A 19,026-nucleotide genomic window follows, 5' to 3' on the forward strand; every position below is an offset into this window, starting at 1 on the left:
TACTGCTACTTGAATTGCCTTTTCCCCACGTTCATTCCTACTAACTGGAACGACTCTGTCTCTTCAAGAGGATTCAGAGCCTCCGCAGCGGGCTGCTGTCGGCCTCCCTCCCGGCCTCCTGCTCCTCAGCGCGGTCCCCAGCCCTGTACCCGTTGGGAGGAGGCTCAGGCCCGGCGCCGCCTTCCGCTGGGATCTGTTCCCAGGCCCAGGGACGCCGGCCCCACCCCAGTTGCCTAGGTGACGAGGGGCCGCTTCTCTCGGCCGGCCGAGATCGCGGCGATGTCGCAGGGGACGACTCCCTGGGGGCCGACCCCAGCAGGGCCCACCCCGGCGGGAACAACGCCCGAATCGGAGGTACGCCGCCCCTTTCCCTTCCCGGTCCCAGTGCCGCTACCAGAGACCTCCGAGCTCTCATTCCCCGTCCGCGGAGTCAGCGGCCGAGCCAAATCCGGTCTCTGAAAAGGCGCCACACGTCCGGCCCCGGCTGGTGAGCGGCCCGGGAGGGCGGCGGGGCTGGGAGCTGCGCTGGGGTCCCGGACACCCTCTGCTGCCCGGCGCCCCCCAGCCGTTCCCGGCGCGCCGTGCACGGTGCCAGCGGGTCTAAATGTATGAATTCTTCCATTGGACGGCTCTTGCCCAAACGCCCTCATAACCACGCGTTTCTACCGCAGGTTTTGTTTTTTGTTTTTTGGGTGTTTTTTTTGTTTTGTTTTGTTTTGTTTTTTGTTTTTTGTTTTAATTCTAAGTAAAATAAGTGATCTCAGATTTTTTAATGGGCCAGTCTCTTTGAAATTGCTACTAATTCTGTAATGATTACAGTTGCGATTGCTCAAAATATGTCATGAAATAATAGCTGTTTACTGGTGATGGACTGATTAATATTAGAAGGTTGGTGTTTCCATTATTTTGCCATTTTTTCTAAACAAATAAATACAGGTCAAAGGACACTGGCTGGAAAATCTTCTCTCGTTATGGCTTTAGTTGCTCATCAACTTGACTTTAAGGAATGTTATTTAATCTCCTTGGACACCAGCGGCCTCCTGTGTGACAAAAGGTTGATCTTTAGGCCCCTCCCGTCACCAACTCTCCATAATAAATGGGTTTTAAGTAACTTTACTCATAAACTTAATATCCTGAGATTTTAAGAACACATCTGCCGTGCCAGATATTACAAACAAAACATGTTTAAATCTTTGCACACAGAGTCTATTATTATTGTTCCTGGGAAGTTGTTTTTCTTCCATCAAGGCTCTAAAGGTGAATAATCATGTCTTAATTAACATTGCTTGTCTTCATTATTCGTTGTTTTAAACAACATTCTTTGTGCAGAAGATAAGTGTTAGCTACAATTTTATAATGAGGAAACACAGAGAGCCAATAATTCCATGCCTTGCTCAGAGATATGTAAGCTGTTCCCAGCCGAGATTCCTACCAAAATCAAATGCAGACCGCTAAGGCATGCGGACTCTCATATGAGCCTTTTGAAATTAGCAGACATTAAAGTACATTTTAATGTGATAAACTGGTTATTAAGCCTATTACTCCCTTGTGATCGCTAATGTAAGTAATACAATTTCAAAAGTAGCACAGGAAATTTTCCAGTTAAATTGTGTTATTTAAATATATACCAAGCTTAAGACAATGCACAATTGTCAGTGTACACATACACATGCTCACCCATGTAGATCATGTCCTTTCCAAAAAGACTGATCATTTGGGGTCTTAATGAATCTGGACTTTAAAAATTACATAATTTTTTAAAAGATGTAAAGAAGTGCTATGCTTCGGGAGAAAAGACATCATTTGATAATGGTTGAGTCAGATGAATGAGCTAGTTACAGGCCTTACATGATTATCTACCGTCTTAGGATTGTCAGCTTGCACATTTGTCAACTTCTTGGAGGGGCAGGTATTCTCATGACATGCAATTCAGGATGTGCTCAATCACTTAGTAACAAACAGAAGAAATCAAGTTGAAACAGAGACTCAATTAGCAGTGCTCATTTACTAACATAACACACTAATTCGCTGCTTGGTGGAAACTCCATTTTCCATTTTAATGAAAGCAGAGTTCCTGTAGTTCATGGGGAATATAGTTGATCCACAGAGCTGTGTCATTCGTTAAAACAAGTCCTGCCTGCCACCCATTTGTGCTGGTTGGGGGTGTCGTATGTTAGCTAGAAAAGATGGCAAGATTCTCTCTTGTGGTCTGTTCCCAAGGCCACCACTTTTTAGCTAAATACTGAAACGTTCTTCTCAGATCAGATTATTTGCAGTGTTGATCCCCCAACAGCTAATCACTTATGGTGTCATTTCTAATAAATTCTGTATCCAAAATGACTTAGCCAATAGCCCATGTAGTCGACTGAGCCAAACAGTACTGAATTAGTTCCTTTCTTGCCAAGTGCATCAGAAAGAAAGCATAAGCTTTCAGTAGTCCCATGTTTCCCATTTGTTGTTTGTGGCCAATATCTAGAATAGAAGTAATTATCCCAATCACGTAGTAGGCGCTCAGTAAATTATGACTAATTAAAATCATGGATGGTCTGAGGCATGCTAGGAAAGGTGGTTATCATAGATTAAAATCTACTCTATGAGTTACTGTGAACAAGCATATATGAGGTGCAGATCCAGAGAACTAATTTTTTCTGTGGCATTGAATAAGTCCTGCTTGCCAGCCTTCTGAATTCAGCATCCCGAGTTCTTTAGTAATACTGGAGGAAATGCCTCCCTTTACATGGTAAAACTAAACTTTTGGCAGATATCTGTATGAGTGCATAACAGAAAAAAATGACAAAAATCTGAAAATAAATGTTTGTTATGAATAGACCTGTAAGTGAAAGGAGTTTATAAATGTGCACTTGGAATTCAGTGATCAATCTTGTATTAATAAATTGTTCATATACTGACTTTCTTAATATCTTCAAAAATATCTAGGGAATAGAATCATAAGTAGTATACTTACAAGGAATATACTTCAACTTACATCAGAGACCTCAAAGAAAACACAAATGATTATTTCCCAATTGCTTCTTCTGAATAGTGTCTCTTGAAGTATGACCACATCACCCAATAGGTGACAATTAATGCATTCACGGCTTTATCAGGATAGGACACTTACATCATTTTGAGGGGCAAGATGATGTAACCTGTCTAGGAGATCATCAACATGTCCTGGAGCAGGCCATAGACAACTCTGTCTACATTGGGTGGTCCCTAAAGACTTTAGAAAACAGACCCCACTCCATCATTACAGAGAAAACTCAGGGCTCAATTGAGCAGCAAAAGTATCAGTTTCCTGCAACATCAGTGTCATTCAAGAAGTATTTCTTGAAATTATGAATAAGTCAATGTAAGGGAACACGTTGTGATCACATCGTACAGATCAACCTATGCAGGCTGTGGGGAAAATGCCAAAAACGTCACTTAAAATATTGTTGAGAAAACAGTACTAATGGAACTCAAAATGTGAGTACATGGTAGTTGTATTTATCAGACACTTAGAACCTGTAGCAAATTCTGGCTGCAGCATGGAGATATTGACGAACACTTAGGCTTGTCATTCTTACTGTCGATCTTTGGGTTTACTGTCTTATTTAGGAAGTCCGGCTCCTCCTCTCCCTTTTGTCTTCCTCCCTAGATGGCACAAATCATCTTCAAAATTTTTCTAATATTGAAAGTTGTATTTTACTATGAATTTGGTCTTTAGCAAGTCTAGAATATTTTTATATTTGAAATGAGGATCTAATTTTATTTCCTTCTAGAAGTGAATTACCGATTATGTCAGCTTCATTTACTAAATAAACTATCCTGTCTCTTCCTATTGAGAATAGACTGACTGTTGCTATCACATTATACATATATATGAATGGACAAAATAGGCAGCAGAAGAGAATAGCAAATCCCAAAATATGGGTGTATATTATATATATAATTTTATATATTATATAAATATAATTACATTATATATAAATTTTATATACTATATATAGTATAATTATATTACATATACATTTTACATATATAAGTATAATTATAAATTATATATTTTATTATATACATTTTTATTTAAAAAAATTTATATATGCATACATATACACATGGTTATCTATATAAAATAAATTTTTGGATCCTCTATGCTTTTCCACTCACATGTTTGTCCATTAATGTGTCAATATCATGTCGTTTTATATTCATCTTTAAAATCTATTTTGGAAAGTTCACTCTATTTTTTTTGACAAGTATGTCTTCTTCCATAGGAACTAAAAAGTTATTTTGTAAAGTTCCAGAATAATCTCATTGGGGCTTGAGATTGTCATTACATTACATTTATAATGTAGGAAGGACTTAGTTCTTTGAATTTGAAAGTTTTTAATAAATCTCTTTTATCAAGTCTTGTTCTTGAACTTTTGATAGTTTTATAATTTATATAGATACTCTACCTTTCTCATTATATTTATAACCAAGTATAATTCAATCAAGATTTTACCATTTCTGTTTCTAATTAGCCTCTTATATAGGAGAAAACTGACTTTTATATATTTATGTTATATAGAACCATCTTGCCAAATTTTTTATTAGCAATAACTTTTTTGTTAGTACAACATCAGCTTTCTTAGGTATGCAACCTTGTAATCTTCAAATAAGGATTTTTAAATTCCCTCATTTCTGCTATTTAAGTTACATATTTAGTTTTCTTATTGTATTAGCTAGAACATCTATAGTGTATTGAATTACAATAATGTTAGCATCCATAACCTTTTTTTAGTTCCTTGTTTTCGTAAGAAGGACTTAGGATTTCACTATTCAATATGATGCTTGCAATATGATTTTGCCAAATAGTCTTTTTCATGTTTAGCATTTTTTTCTTTTCATATTTTACTGGGAGTTTTGCTGCTGAGTCTTAGTAAGTGCAAGTTTATTATATATTTAAATAATCATAAAATTTGCACCACTTAATTTGACATAAAAATTATATTAGACCTGTTAATGATGATCCATCCTTGGATCTCTAAAATTAATCTTATGTGGTCATAGGTATATCTTGTAATTGTTTTAGTACATTTTAAGATTTGATTTTCTAAGATGTATTTTAATTATAATTTTTGCATCTGCATTGATATGTGATTTTGGTTTATAATTTCCTTTTTTGTTAGTTCAGGGTTTTGTGTGTAGACTATGCTGGCCTCTTAAAAATGAACTCTCTACAGTCTGTAAATATTAGGCTAACATAGAATTTATGTGTTCTTTGATTAATAAGTAAAACTACAAGTGTAAAACCATCTGGGCATGGTGACTTTTTAGAAAGCAGACTTCCAGTTTAGTTCATCTTTGATCAGATCAATTTTGTCATCTACCCCTGACCAATTTTGAGAACTTAACATTTTCCCAGGAAACCACCCACTTTCTTACAATTTTCTAATATATTGCCCCTGAATGTGACAAAATTTATATTATGTTTTAGTCACATTTGTCAAAAATTTGCCCATTTTATTAACTATTCTAAGGAATCAGCTCTTGCTTTTACTTATTCTTCTTTCACTTTTTTTTAATTGTTTTTTAAAATACTGGCTTTTTAGCTTCATACCAGGACTATGGTAAGGTGAATGAGGCACTCTCCTTGGGCACGGAATTGAAGGAAGTACCAAAATACTCAGTAATCAAGATAAGTTGTATTTTAATGCAATACTTTAAAACATCAAACCTAATGCCCCAGAAAAATCCCTGGTGGATTAAATTTTTCAATAAAGACCAGATCTGTATTACTGACTTTTCCTTTCGCTTCAGCTCCAGTATGGCTTAGCACAGCACTGCTCCTGCTCCTTGGTTCATTTACTTTCAGGCTTGAAAACAACAACAACAACAACAACAACAACAACAACAAAAACAAAAACACATTCCAAGTCTAGAATTTGCAGACCAGTCTATGTCCTCTGTGACTAGGAAACTTCTCCTTAGTAATCCTTGGTGAAATCTGTTATCTTTCTTTTGATGAATACTTATTAAGAATCTTTTTAATATAAAGCACCACCAGTGATGGATACAAAGATGTCCCTAAAAGTTTACATTCTAGAAAGAAAAAATATATACAAATGTGAAAAGTTTAGTTGACATTAGAGAGGGGAAAAAATTAGAGAAAAACATTATCTGGCAGATAGTATCAGGCTTATAGTTTTATTGCTCTTGGAATAACTCCTAAAATCCACCAGGTGGTGGAGTAAAATGAATTAACAGTGCCATTTAACTTACATATTTTCCTAGTTGGAGATGTAATTTTACAGAGAAAGCCACAATTACATAGCACATATTTTAGCTTATTTATGAATTTTCTATTATATCTTTAATTTTTACAAAGCAGAATGTATGTGTTGAAAGATTAAACATTTTTAGCCATCTGATATCTTTCTCATGCAAGGCACTGTATAAACAAACAAGAAAGCAGTCTGGTTTAAAATAGGTCCAGGAATATAATTTAAAACAAAAGAAAAAACCCAGAGGCAAACTCCCCTAAAAGATGATTATATGAAGCCTGCAAATTTTAGTAAAGGAATGAGGCTCTAATATTAGGCATCTTAGCTAGAATTAGTACTGTCCAAAAGGTTAAGATTATTGGATTCTCTTTCATATAGTTCTTGTGTGACCTACTTTTCTCCTATCCAGAGATTTTTCAAATCAGATAAATTGATCTGAATGTCTGTATAATTCACTTTTCATGTATATCTTTATTCATTATTAATATGACAGTAATCTTGTGTGTATTAAAACACATAAAAATGATATTTAATATGAATTCAAATTTAGGTTCAAATGACTTGCCTTGAGTCATAAAATTAATCAGTAGTCAAACTATCATGAGATCTGGAGTTCCTCTAAGTCCTGCTTTTCATCATGCTCCACTATCTAACAATGTCATCAGATGATGAAGATGAATTTAGACAGTCAGTTAGCAACCTATGTTGACATATCAAGAACTGCGGAATTCTAAAAAGAAATGAAAGATTGAATGACTGTCCCTGAGGAATTTACAATCTAATGAGATTGACACCATAGGAATAATTATACTTTACCACTAATAAAAATGTGTATAACCAAAATCATTTAAACAAACATATAACCATATATTATAGATCAAAACAGTATCCTCAACAAAAACTGGGTGCATTTAATTCAATTTGTAAGTATCTGAGTACCTACTAGATGCAGCATACTAAAATACTTTTTCCTTAATGAGTTTATAATCTAATTATATGACCTAGTTTAGATTAATTGACTCACCCTAGCTTACAAAAAAAGTGGCTAATAATGTAGCATATTTTATTTCTAAATTAGATTTTCAAAGATAAAAACATAGCACAATAACCTAACATTAAATTACAAACATTAAGCCAATTACCATTACCAATAAGTGGTAGGTTTGATATTTTTCCACTCTTGAAAAAGAAAAAGAATTTGGTATGTTATCTGGTAAACTACAGCAAGGCAGTTTTTTTTTTTTTTTTTTTTTTTTTTTTTTTTTTTTTTTTTTTTTTTTTTTTTGCTGCCCTTATCTATCAGAATTCAGTTGCATGGAACACTCAATAACTATTTGTTGAACTGAGAAATATTTGCCCTCTTTCCCCACAAAGTCTCATAATTTTTTATTTTTGTGTAGCTGCTGCTGTCTTGCCTCTATTTCCCAATCTCTTCTTCCGTCTCCCCTTCACAGCTCTTCTCTACATGCCCTGGCTTTGAGCAGTCTCATCCATTGTCACCGTTGCAGTTGACTCCTAAACCAACGTCTGTAAACTTGACCTTTATGACTCCAGCCTTTCTAACTAAACTCTAAACATTTCTTTCTCGCTATTGGTATTCCACCTTAAACTCAGCCACTGAAATCAACTCATCATCTTGCTATTTAAAAATTAGCATCATCTTCCAACACTCTATTTCTAGCATATAAAAAGGGTTGGCTGAGCGCGGTGGCTCACACCTATAATCCCAACGCTTTGGGAGGCTGAGGCGGGCGGATCACGAGTTCAGGAGATCGAGACCATCCTGGCTAACGCGGTGAAACCCCGTCTCTACTAAAAATACAAAAAAATTAGGCACACGTGGTGGCGGGCGCCTGTAGTCCCAGCTACTCGGGAGGCTGAGGCAGGAGAATGGCGTGAACCCGGGAGGCGGAGCTTGCAGTGAGCCGAGACTGCGCCACTGCACTCCAGCCTGGGTGACAGAGCGAGACTCCGTCTCAAAAAAAAAAAAAGTTGACATGTACAGTTATGCAGGTTGTGCTCTGAACAAAAGCACTTGGCTGAGGGGTGAATGGGGTCTAAAACTAGACTCTATTCACAGGCAATATACTTGGACACAGGGCTGTGTCAGCCTTAGGGAAATCTTTTTAGCACTTCCTCCACCCAAAGAGGATACCTTTGTCTAACGCACATAAAGGTGGCGTATGTATTATTAGTATCACCACCATTTTCTCCAACTCACCTATTTCAGAAACTCAGAATCTCCATTCTTTCTCCCCTCTTTTAGGCCCCCATAACATGACTACATTCACCACTTTCTTTTTCATCCACACTGCCAAGGAGATCAGAGCAGTGCAATGCTTCATCCCTGCACTGTTTAAATGACCTCTTTGTTTAACTCTTCCTCTGCTCCTGTCTTTCCTTCACCCTCCAGTAGATTACCCTTCCTTAAAGCACAGTTTTGTCTTGTCATTTACCTGCTCAGAACCTTCATGGTTCTGAGCGCTACTAGCTGTGTTACCAGAAACAAACTTCTCAGACTACCATTGTTCAACCAGCCAGGGTCTAAAATATCTATGATGCCTTCACAATGTCCTGTATTTTGTGAGCGCTCACTTGTTGAATCATTAAATTTAAGATCGCCCACCATACCTTTCCAATGCCCACTTCCACCTAAGTCCAACTAGTCCTCCTCATGTAACCTAGGTAATATTGTGAGTTGCTGATATTTACAGAACTCATTCCTAACTATCCTATCTTCATAACCTCGGTGTTGCTGGTTCATTCACATGGGGCATTCATTGGCCACACCCAACCCTCCAAAGCCTATTCCTGGAACTCCTCTCTGTGGAGTTTGCTTGTCTTTTGCCTATACTTGTCCTTTCTTTTAGACTGAATGCTGCATTTATTATGGCTTATTTGTGTTCTTTTCTTCTTTTAACATCATCCTAGGCTTGTTTCTCTCACTAGATGTTAAGCTTCTTGAGGTTAGCACATCTTTCTTGTTTATATTTGCCTCCTCATAAGCCCTAGATTCAATGAAGAATGTGCAGATAATAAATATTTGTTGAATTGGAAACCATCGCCCAGTTGTACATATGCCCCAAAGACAGATTGACTGTTAGCCATTTGACTTTTCAGGTAAAAGGTACCATTGCATAATATGGAAAAGAAAAAATGTCATCTCGAAGGTTGTTGTTTTTAAATGTTTGTCCTGACAACAACTAGACCATAAGAAGAATCAATTTTGATTTATTGGGTTTAATATATGAATGTACGATTGCAATAACTCACTCCGCATTGTGTTTTGGTAGAGAGACACTGAATTCCAGGAGCATGAAAAGATTCTGTCTCCAGATTTTCTTTCAGCTGAACAAATCACTGATTTGTTAATGGAGGACATCGATGGAGTTCAAGAGTAAGCACTTCACTATTACAATCATATGTAGAACAGTTCGAGTTTTGCATCTGTAAACCATTGTGATTACGTATTTAAGATTTCTTCAAAATATTTTTTATGATATTATGCGCTGAAATATATCTGGACTCTGAAACACAAAAATTCTCAAATAACTGACTTTTTGCACTACTCAACAGTCTCCTTTATAAAGAAAATGTATTGCAAACCAGCTTACTAATACTTACTAATACCAAGAGCAGAGGTTTGTTGATAAAAGCAAGCTCTAGCATATGCCATCTTCTTTTCTCTTTCATTCATAAAACTGTCAGTATGCACATTAACTTAAAGGATGTTCTCCCTCGTTGTAAGAAAAGTAAGTTGTATTTTCTGTAATGATAATGGCCAATACACTTTATTTTTTGGAAATCTTGAGTATTTGCCATCCACCTGTGATTTTCATCAGAAGTAATGCTATACTAAGTACTCTGATTGAGTACATGTTACTTAAAAATGTGAATACGATGGAATTTATAGTCATTAATTCCAATATATGTACATCTCACTCTTTAGGCCATTTATTTCTATAGTAGATCATCTATTTAGAACTTTTGTCAGATCTATCCAACAACATAATATCCTAAAAGGTATTTTTAGTAATCACCCATTAAAAAAATGATCCTAATTTAGAATGGAAGCCTAATTGGCCATCATGTGTGGAGAGTGGGGATGATGTCATGCACTAGCATCCTGGTATCAGGTCTCTGCAGACCAGTCCTTGGGACACAAGCAGGGTGTCGTGGACTATAACGGACAAATAGAAAATGGTTCTGTCAGTGGTTATCACTGACAAATCTTACAAATGTTATAGCATAAAGATGACTTGCTACTGAGAAGGGAATATGACAAATGTCCTGGCTGGAAGAAAAATCCGAGAAGGGAAGGTTTATCAAGAACGGGTGAATAATACTGACAGGGCGTTTCCCGAACTCTCAGCTCCAGCGCTGGCAACCTCTGCTGGAAATTGATGATCTGTGATCAGCCATACCGCTTACTATCTGCATCTCTACAAGCATGAGTGAATTTAAAATTTCACAGATTTTTAAGCAAGTATCTTCTGATGATTTTTACCATTTTTATAGAAATTAAGATTTGTTAGGAATTCTGATTCTTAATGTAAGAATTGATCCATGATACCACTGATCATGTCTTTACGTAAAATGTTGTATTACTTTTCCAGGTAACCCCAAATGTTATTGATCATTGCAATGCAAAACAATAGGTATTTGATACTAGGCAAAATAGCACAATGCAAATAGCACACATTTTATACAGTTCATAATGTATTTATATTAAATGTCAAGTAAAAGATATTATATTAAATACAATTAATATTAAATAAAAGATATTGCAAATAAGTGCTTTTTAGAATTATTTCTTCCCACGTTGTAAATTTTGCTATGTATCATACTTTGTGTGATGATTTTTTTTAAATTATAGGCTCTCTTTGTTGTTGAAAATCTAAATTCTGAACATATTTTTAATCTTTAGGGGGTAAGGCCTAGGATACAGTAAATGATACAGAAGGTGTTGCAGAAGTTAGTGGTATAACAACAGCCAGGTTCAATAGCAGGTTGACCTTTTTAGACTGTCTCATTAATGTAGAAATCACCTGAAGTGACCTCAAATTTTAAGACATCGTCTTTGGATAAATAACGTCAGTATTATGTTAGGAGCCATTTCTTTGTAAAACAATTTTCTTGAGATTTTTTACATGATTTTTATAATAGTAATCCTGAAATATTTGCAATCTGTCACTCACTTTCAATTTAAAATAGCATTATTATAAATGGGGGTTATATGCTTTTCAAAATGACAGAAATATAGTTAAAATATCCTATCACCAAGTGACAGAAGTATGTGAAAATCATAGAGTCTACAAAGTTATAAGCCTATTTAAATAAGTTAGAAGAAATCAGCACATTTCTCTACCTCTTAAAATTAAAAATTGCTCTCCATGAAAGCAGCCAACCAAATGAAACATTAAAGTATCATTAAAACATATTTCTGAAATTCACTGTAAGCAGTTAAATGTCTGGGTACATCTCTCATGATCCCTTAGCTGCTATCCATCATAAATATTTTAATGTAACCTTGACTTTATTTATAGATCCATCTCAATCTTTTTAAAAAAGAATAAGGACTAAAATGAAAGTAACTATATAAACACAAAAATAACACTGAGACATCTTTAATAACCTTTCGGTAACTGGGCCTCCATGAGCTATTTAGCTCTTGCCTTGAGGCTTATTTCTGCATGTCATATTTAAGAATTAAAATGCACCCCATTGTCCAGAACATGCAAGAATAATGTAATATTTTTACCCAAATTCTCGGTGAGACAAAATAGATAGGTATATCACCCATCATCACTATACCAAACTTCCTAAAACACAGTGAATCATCTTTCTCTTTCCCTACATTCTCTCATGTTACAGCTGTAGCCATCTCTCCCCTCTCCCCTGTTGCAGCTCCCCTTATTCCCAGAGAAAAAGTTTACGTATTTGCCAGTAAAATACTGGAAACTGTGCATTCAAACCGTAGCAGTATCTTGCTCCAAATGCCTCCCTACATAATCTTTGGAGTGAAATGACTGAGCAAAGAATGGAAATGATAAATCCTTAGCCCTGTGGTTCCAGTTAAAAGGGAAGAGACAAATGGTATTAGGGAAAGTGGTGGAGAGAGTGTCGGGGACAGCAAAAGTGAAGAAGGTCAAAGAGATTTCACCAAAATATTCTTTGGCAAGTAGTTACTGTCATTCAAACACTGCTAAACATTGAAAAGTAAAAATAAAAAGCAAAGAACATATGCAAATATTCAGGGCAAATACTTAATTAAAAATACATAGTATGCAGATGGCAGATGATGAGTACACTTAGAAGGAAAACTAACTGCTAGAAACAGAAGAAAATGTTAGGTTGAAGCTAATAATTAAAAAGGGCATCAGTTTCACAAAACAAGAGACCAAAAACTAAAAAACATGGTAAAATATATAGAGAAGTAGCTTTTAGAACTAAGGCAAGAAACTAAGGCTAAGAGTAAAACCAATGTAGAACTTACCTTGCTGAAAATCAAGTCAGTAACATGAAAGACAAATTTAAGAAAACTTACATAAAGTGTAGATTAAAGCAATTATTTGAAGAAGTTAGAATATACATTCAATATAGTCAATCAGAAAAAAAAATCTACACTTCATAAAAGCTTTGATTTTAATATTTTAGTAGAATAAAACTTCATGTATTGCCTTTTTGTGGGATAAATTTAAAGCAAGTCACCTAAAGAGGAAAATAACAGGCCTCAGACTTTTCCTTAGCAAGGTTAGTCTGCAAAAATCAGTGGTGCAACAAGTAACCAAAATTTAGGAAGTCAAAAGAGTATGATTGCAAAATAAAATACTAATTTTGTCTGATGTTTAGTTATAGGGGCAACAAGACATTGCAATATTTAGAACAACTCAGAAAATACAGTATTCCTGTGGTCTTATTAAAAAATTTACTTCATAACCCAGCTGAAAGATAAATTGTGAATTTTAAACAACAAAACTGCCAATGAGAAATTGTGATATAAGAAGCCTGGTAGTATGTACGGGTCATTTAAAATTAAAATAAAATCCAATATGATAATAATAGACTGAAATAGTTATTCTAGAACTTGTCAACAAAAATAGACAAGCACATGAGAAAAAAGGTAATTGAATTTCCTTTTCTCACCAAAATAAAACCGAATTGAAGCAGATGACCCTTATTTACAGTAATGCTATTTTAAATTGAAAGTGAGTGATTGCAAATACTTCAGGATTAGTGTTACAAAAATCATAAAATCACAAGAAAATTGCTTTAAGAAATGGCTCATAATAAAATGCTTTTAAAAACTTGTATCATAAATCTAAAGGGTTAATATCCCTAAGTATGCAAAAAACTTTTATAAACTTACAAGAAAAAGTAACCAATAGAGGACATTAAAAAGAAATCCAATCTAGTAAATAAGCAAAGAAATACATAAGATTGTAACCTTTGGCCAGGCGTGGTGGTTTACGCCTGTAATCCCAGCACTTTGGGAGGCCTAGGCGGGCAGATCACGAGGTCAGGAGATCAAGACCATCCTGGCTAACATGATGAAACCCCGTCTCTACTAAAGATACAAAAAAAATTAGCTGGGCATGGTGGCAGGTGCCTGTAGTCCCAGCTACTCGGGAGGCTGAAGCTAAAGAATGGCGTGAACCCGGGAGGCAGAGCTTGCAGTGAGCCGAGATCGCGCCACTGCACTCTGGCCTGGGTGACAGAGTGAGATTCTGTCTCCAAAAAAAAAGAAAAAAGTAATCTTTTCTATTAGATTAGATTAGTAAATTATGGACAAAATCCAAACTAGATTGGAGTATAGAGAAGTGGACTTTTCTGTGTGGTCTTGATGAAAGACCTATTTGGCACTGCCTTTCTGGAGGGAGGGTTAGCAGCGTATCTCACCATGGCCAATATAATCCAGCAGTCCCAATTTTAGGAGTTTATTGCAAAAGATAATTGGAGTTTTGGAAAGATCTTAACTGATCATTTCTCTTTACTTTGGATTCTTAACCAATGGAGGACATCAAAGCCAATTTGGGAATACATACTTCTGATCTATTATTAACTGTATTTAGACCTCTCTCCTACTGATAAGACTTAAGAATGTATGAAGGCTTCCTACTTCTCCTTCCTTACTGAATACTAATCCTTTTATGTTCATTACAATTTTTTTCCCCGTCTGCAGCTTGTCCTTTCAATGTAGTTAGATTGTCTCTGGTTCTCCAGAAGTGTTTCATTTGTTTAACAAGGACCAACTTATTAGTCTTTTTCTTTATGGTTTGTATTTTGTGGTGTCACTTTTAAGAAATTTTGGCCTATCCAAATGTCAGTAATATATTTTTTTATTAAAAGGTTGTAATTTTTGCTATTGCCATTTAAATCTTTAACCCACCTGGATTTTATTTTAATGTATTGTATGGGATGGTATTTTATTTTATTTTCCATTTGGATAACCAATTCTCTCAGCACCATTTTTGAAGAATTTATACTTCCTCTACTGATTTGAAATAATACCTCTGCCATATACCAGGCTCCCACATGTATTGGGTCTGTTTCTGGACTTTCTACATATTCCACTGGCCTACTTACTTATCTCATAACAATACCACAAGTTTTCACTATTGTGGAAGTTTTCATACTGACTTTCACTTAAGAGTAAATGATACTGTACATTAAACATTGAGAAATAAACCTTGCCAAGTAATGTCCAGTGCAAATTAAAGTTCCCTGGCTAATAGACTAAAACCCTGCCACCACCATCATCAGGATGTCTGTATCTGCCATTTGAATCGAATGCCTGAAAAAATGTATCAAAGTGCATAGTGACATGCAATATAAAAAACTGACCTTATTGACCTAAAAATTAAAAATATACAATGTTCACATATATACATATATGTACATATGTATGACATAACAGGAAATTCAGAGATAGATTAACTTCAAAGTTAATTGAGTCAAGGTCTAAATAGTATCATCGAGAAATGAGGCTTAATCTTAGAAGCCATTTTTCTTAGGGTTACAAGATAACTGGCAGTAGCAACTAAAGCCACTTATTTGCTCTTTTTTATTTTTATTCAACAGGAAAAAAAGAAACTTCATCCTCTGTTATGAATTATTTAGAATAATTTAGGAGTGTGCCCATCATAGAACAACAATTATTATTCAGACATGCCATATACCAAATGGCATTAAGGCAAGGGGTGAAATTACCATGATTAGCTTAGAATAATCAGAACTCGCTTTTGGGTTTGAGGTCTACCCTGATAACCACTGTAGATGAAATGGATGTTGAAGAAATAGACCCATATCAACATCAGCTTTATTTGTTCCCAAACTTGTTTAATCTTGCTGTATTTATTAATCTGATTATATCATTTATTTTGATGTTAAGAATAATAAGGACTTCCATTTTTGAAGACGGCAGTAAAAAGTTGTCACACACGTATTACCCCTCTCAAAATCACATAAAAACAACAAGGAAATACCACCTTCATCTTTGTCAAAACCAAGAGAATGCTAATGGTCCAAACCACAAAATATAAAGATAATGGCTACTGTCATTATAGATCAACCAGAAGTGCAGGAGAAAATATAAGGAAGGATGCTCATAGTCACAGAGCTTAGAATGAGCTAATATCTATATATCTATATCTATATCTATCTACCTATCTATCTGCTAATCTCCCAGGAGGAGAAACCCTAAAGTACCATTCCAGGAACGCTTATCTGCAATAGCAGGACCAGGGTGTGCAGGCTTGGAGCAGATTCTTTCTGTAGCACAGGAAATTGACTGTTTATATGATAATCAAGAGAGCCTATCTGTTCTTTTCTTTCTTTTTCCTTACCAATTAAAAAAAAATAAGTGCTAGAATAAATGACACAAAGTTACTTCATACAGAAAATGCCTACTAGTTTGTAACTTGGCCAGGTCTCCACCTCCAGTGTACTTCCCAAAAGTAGGTATTCAAGGACAAAAACTCACTTCATCCAAAGATAAGGTGTAAACAAAGAATATGCATTCCAGGACACTGCAAGAAAAAATAGAAGAGGAACAGGAAAGAGAAATAGCAAATCAAACACACCAGAAAGATACAACCATGAGCAGACAAAAAAGATAATCAACTATTTTATCATGAATTTTAAAACATATGAAGCAATTACAAAAAGCATACAACAGAGATATAAAAGCTCAAGGAAGAGATAAAGAAATAAAAGATTATAAAACTTGTTTTTAAGAAAGAGTAGAAAAGGAAAGATCTTGCAGAATTTGGGGGGAAATTTAGAGCCACCCACAGAAGAAGTAACACTGCTGAAAACACACTAAGACACATAGAAGACGTTAATGAGAAAAGTATCCAAAATGAAAACAAAATAGACTTGAAAAATTTTTAAGGTTGAGGAGAAAATTATAACTCTAGAAAAAAATGACTAAAATATACATAATTGGAATTCTTTTTAAAATATAGCAGAATGAACTGGGTGCAGTGGTTTACGCCTGTAATCCCAGCACTTTGAAAGGCTAAGGTGGGCAGATCACTTGAGATCATGAGTTCGAGACCAGCCTTGCCAACATGGTGAAACCCCCTCTCTACTAAAAATACAAAAAAATTAGTCGGGCGCAGTGGTGGGCACCTGTAATTCCAGTTACTCTGGAGGCGGAGGCAGGAGAATCGCTTGGACTGGAGAGGCAGCAGTTGCAGTGAGCCAAGATCACACAACTGCACTCAGCCTGGCCGATGGAGCAAGGCCCTGCCTTAAAAAAAAAAAAAAAAAAAAAAAAGTGTGTGTATATATATGTGTGTGTGTATGTGTGTGTGTATATATATGTATATATATCATAATATTTAACAATTTAGTTCCAGAACATTTTCAGAAATAAAAGAAACTTAATTTTATAAATGCAAAAAGACATTGAATTTCAGAGAAAAAAATACTAGTAAAATTGCTATACATACACAAGGAAGAAAGAAAGGGAAGGGGGAAGACTGAGGAGAACCAGAAAATAAAGAGGAAGAGGAGGCAGGAGACCAAAAATAGAGTTTGCTCCCCCCTCCTCGTTCTGTCTCTATTTCTTTTTTGAATGTCATTTTGGTTTTATGAAGTTTGATGTAACTGAATATTTTCAGATTATGGGCATTATAGAATTTTCATTAAAGAAAAAGACCTGTTTTCAAAACTTAGGAAAAGAAATGGTTCTATATCTAATCTGACTTAATGTGTGGATTTTTCTTTTATTTTACAGAAAACTGGGAACATTTTTGAATTTCAAAAACCTTGAAACTTGTTTAAAGGATGCTATTCTACTAGATTATTATGTATCTGGATTTTTGTGGGCTAGAGGAATGGATTTTTCTATTATTCAGTATTCAAAATTTATGACTTTACTAGCTATGTTACTTCAAAATCTTAAAAGTGAGTACATTATTTTTCTTTTTTTAAGTAAAACAAATTCAGTTTACCATCTAAATTGAGGTTCTTAAGCAAAAGTTACAGATTTTATTGTAATTTCTTTAATGAAAAATAAGGGTTCTTCCTGAGTATAGCAAATATATAGTTCATATCTCCATTGAGTTATAAAACCTCAAGTAATACTTAACAAAGGTTACAGTTTTCTTAATAGTCAATTTGCCAAAGATATGTTAATTTCATTTTAAAGTTGTATCAGTGTCATTCACCCTCTAAATATCTGAGGACTCTGTGATATTCTTGTAACCTTTCCGTAAATTTAAAACTACACTGAAATTAAAAGTTTATCAGTAATGATTAGCCATCTCTAGAATAGAATACTAGGAAGCAATAAAAAGGAAAAAATGAAGAAGCTTTCTGTGTACTATATGGGAAGCAATATATAGTTATTAAGTAAAGCAAGGTGCAGAACTACATGCTTTCATTTATAAAAGAGGCAAAAACAAGAATCTATCCATATTTTTATTTGTGTGTACACAAAGAAATGCTGGAAGATACAGAAAAAAACTAATAATAGATATTCCCTGGGGTGAATGGTAGTAAGAACCGGGCATGTGGGCAACAGATATTGGAGGAAGTCTTTTCATAAGATTTCTTCGTTTGTATTTTTGAAATATGAATACATCACTTATGCAAAAATTAAATTTTAAAAGAGAATATGTAACATGGACAGTCCTAAGTTTTGGCAACTTCTGAGCTGAGTATTCATACACTAGAAATAGAATAAAGGAAAGTAAAAATTTTCATGGACCTCACATCCCAAATTTGAGAACATATTTCTTTTTTAACCTTTTCCCGTAACTTATAACTGACTCAATAACATTTTTTTCTAGATGAAACTTTATATTGTTGATATTACTGCAAAAATGAATTTCTAAAACCTGAGCAGGATCCCTCCAGCTCCTCATAAACCATGAGAAAGAAAGTACATATGTAGAACCTAACCAGAAAAAAAGCAAGGAATCTAGTTTTACCTTCTGGCAGAAAAAAAAAAAAAAAAAAAATCCCTCCACACTTTTAAACTGAACAAAGTTATAGTCATCATTAGGAAAGAATGTAATTTTAGCCAAATGTGCCAAGGAAAAAGGTAAAGTATGTTTACACTTCAACTAGGTAGCAGTAGAGTCCTGAGCACATAGCCACCACTCCCATTCAGCAACGTCATAATAGAAAAAGCCCAAAAGCACACACTCTGGGCCTCTGGTAGGGGTGTACTCTGTCCAGTGTGGGAATTCCATTTCATGCTAGCTCAGTCTCTGATCGATCCTTGTCTCAAACTTGGCTGCATATCTACCAGGCATTCTACAGT

At 35.1% G+C, this 19,026-nt stretch overlaps 1 protein-coding gene across 4 annotated transcripts in view; it reads left to right on the forward strand.

Annotated features, from left to right (window-relative positions):
* Positions 1 to 228: 228 nt before the first annotated feature.
* CABCOCO1 (ciliary associated calcium binding coiled-coil 1) overlaps positions 229 to 19,026 on the forward strand; it is a 104,358-nt gene continuing 85,560 nt past the window's right edge. For 2 of the 4 annotated variants that reach the window (XM_009214862.3, XM_031652213.1), the window contains exons 1-3: positions 232 to 354; positions 9,545 to 9,648; positions 17,494 to 17,663. In XM_009214862.3, the coding sequence (XP_009213126.2) occupies positions 280 to 354; positions 9,545 to 9,648; positions 17,494 to 17,663 (349 nt within the window). In that variant the 5' untranslated portion in view covers positions 232 to 279. Of the gene's footprint in view, positions 355 to 577; positions 889 to 9,544; positions 9,649 to 17,493; positions 17,664 to 19,026 lie in introns of those variants that run through there. The other 2 variants (XM_031652212.1, XM_009214863.4) reach the window with 2 other exon arrangements.

Source organism: Papio anubis, chromosome 11 (assembly GCF_008728515.1).
Source record: "Papio anubis isolate 15944 chromosome 11, Panubis1.0, whole genome shotgun sequence".
NCBI lineage: Eukaryota > Metazoa > Chordata > Mammalia > Primates > Cercopithecidae > Papio > Papio anubis.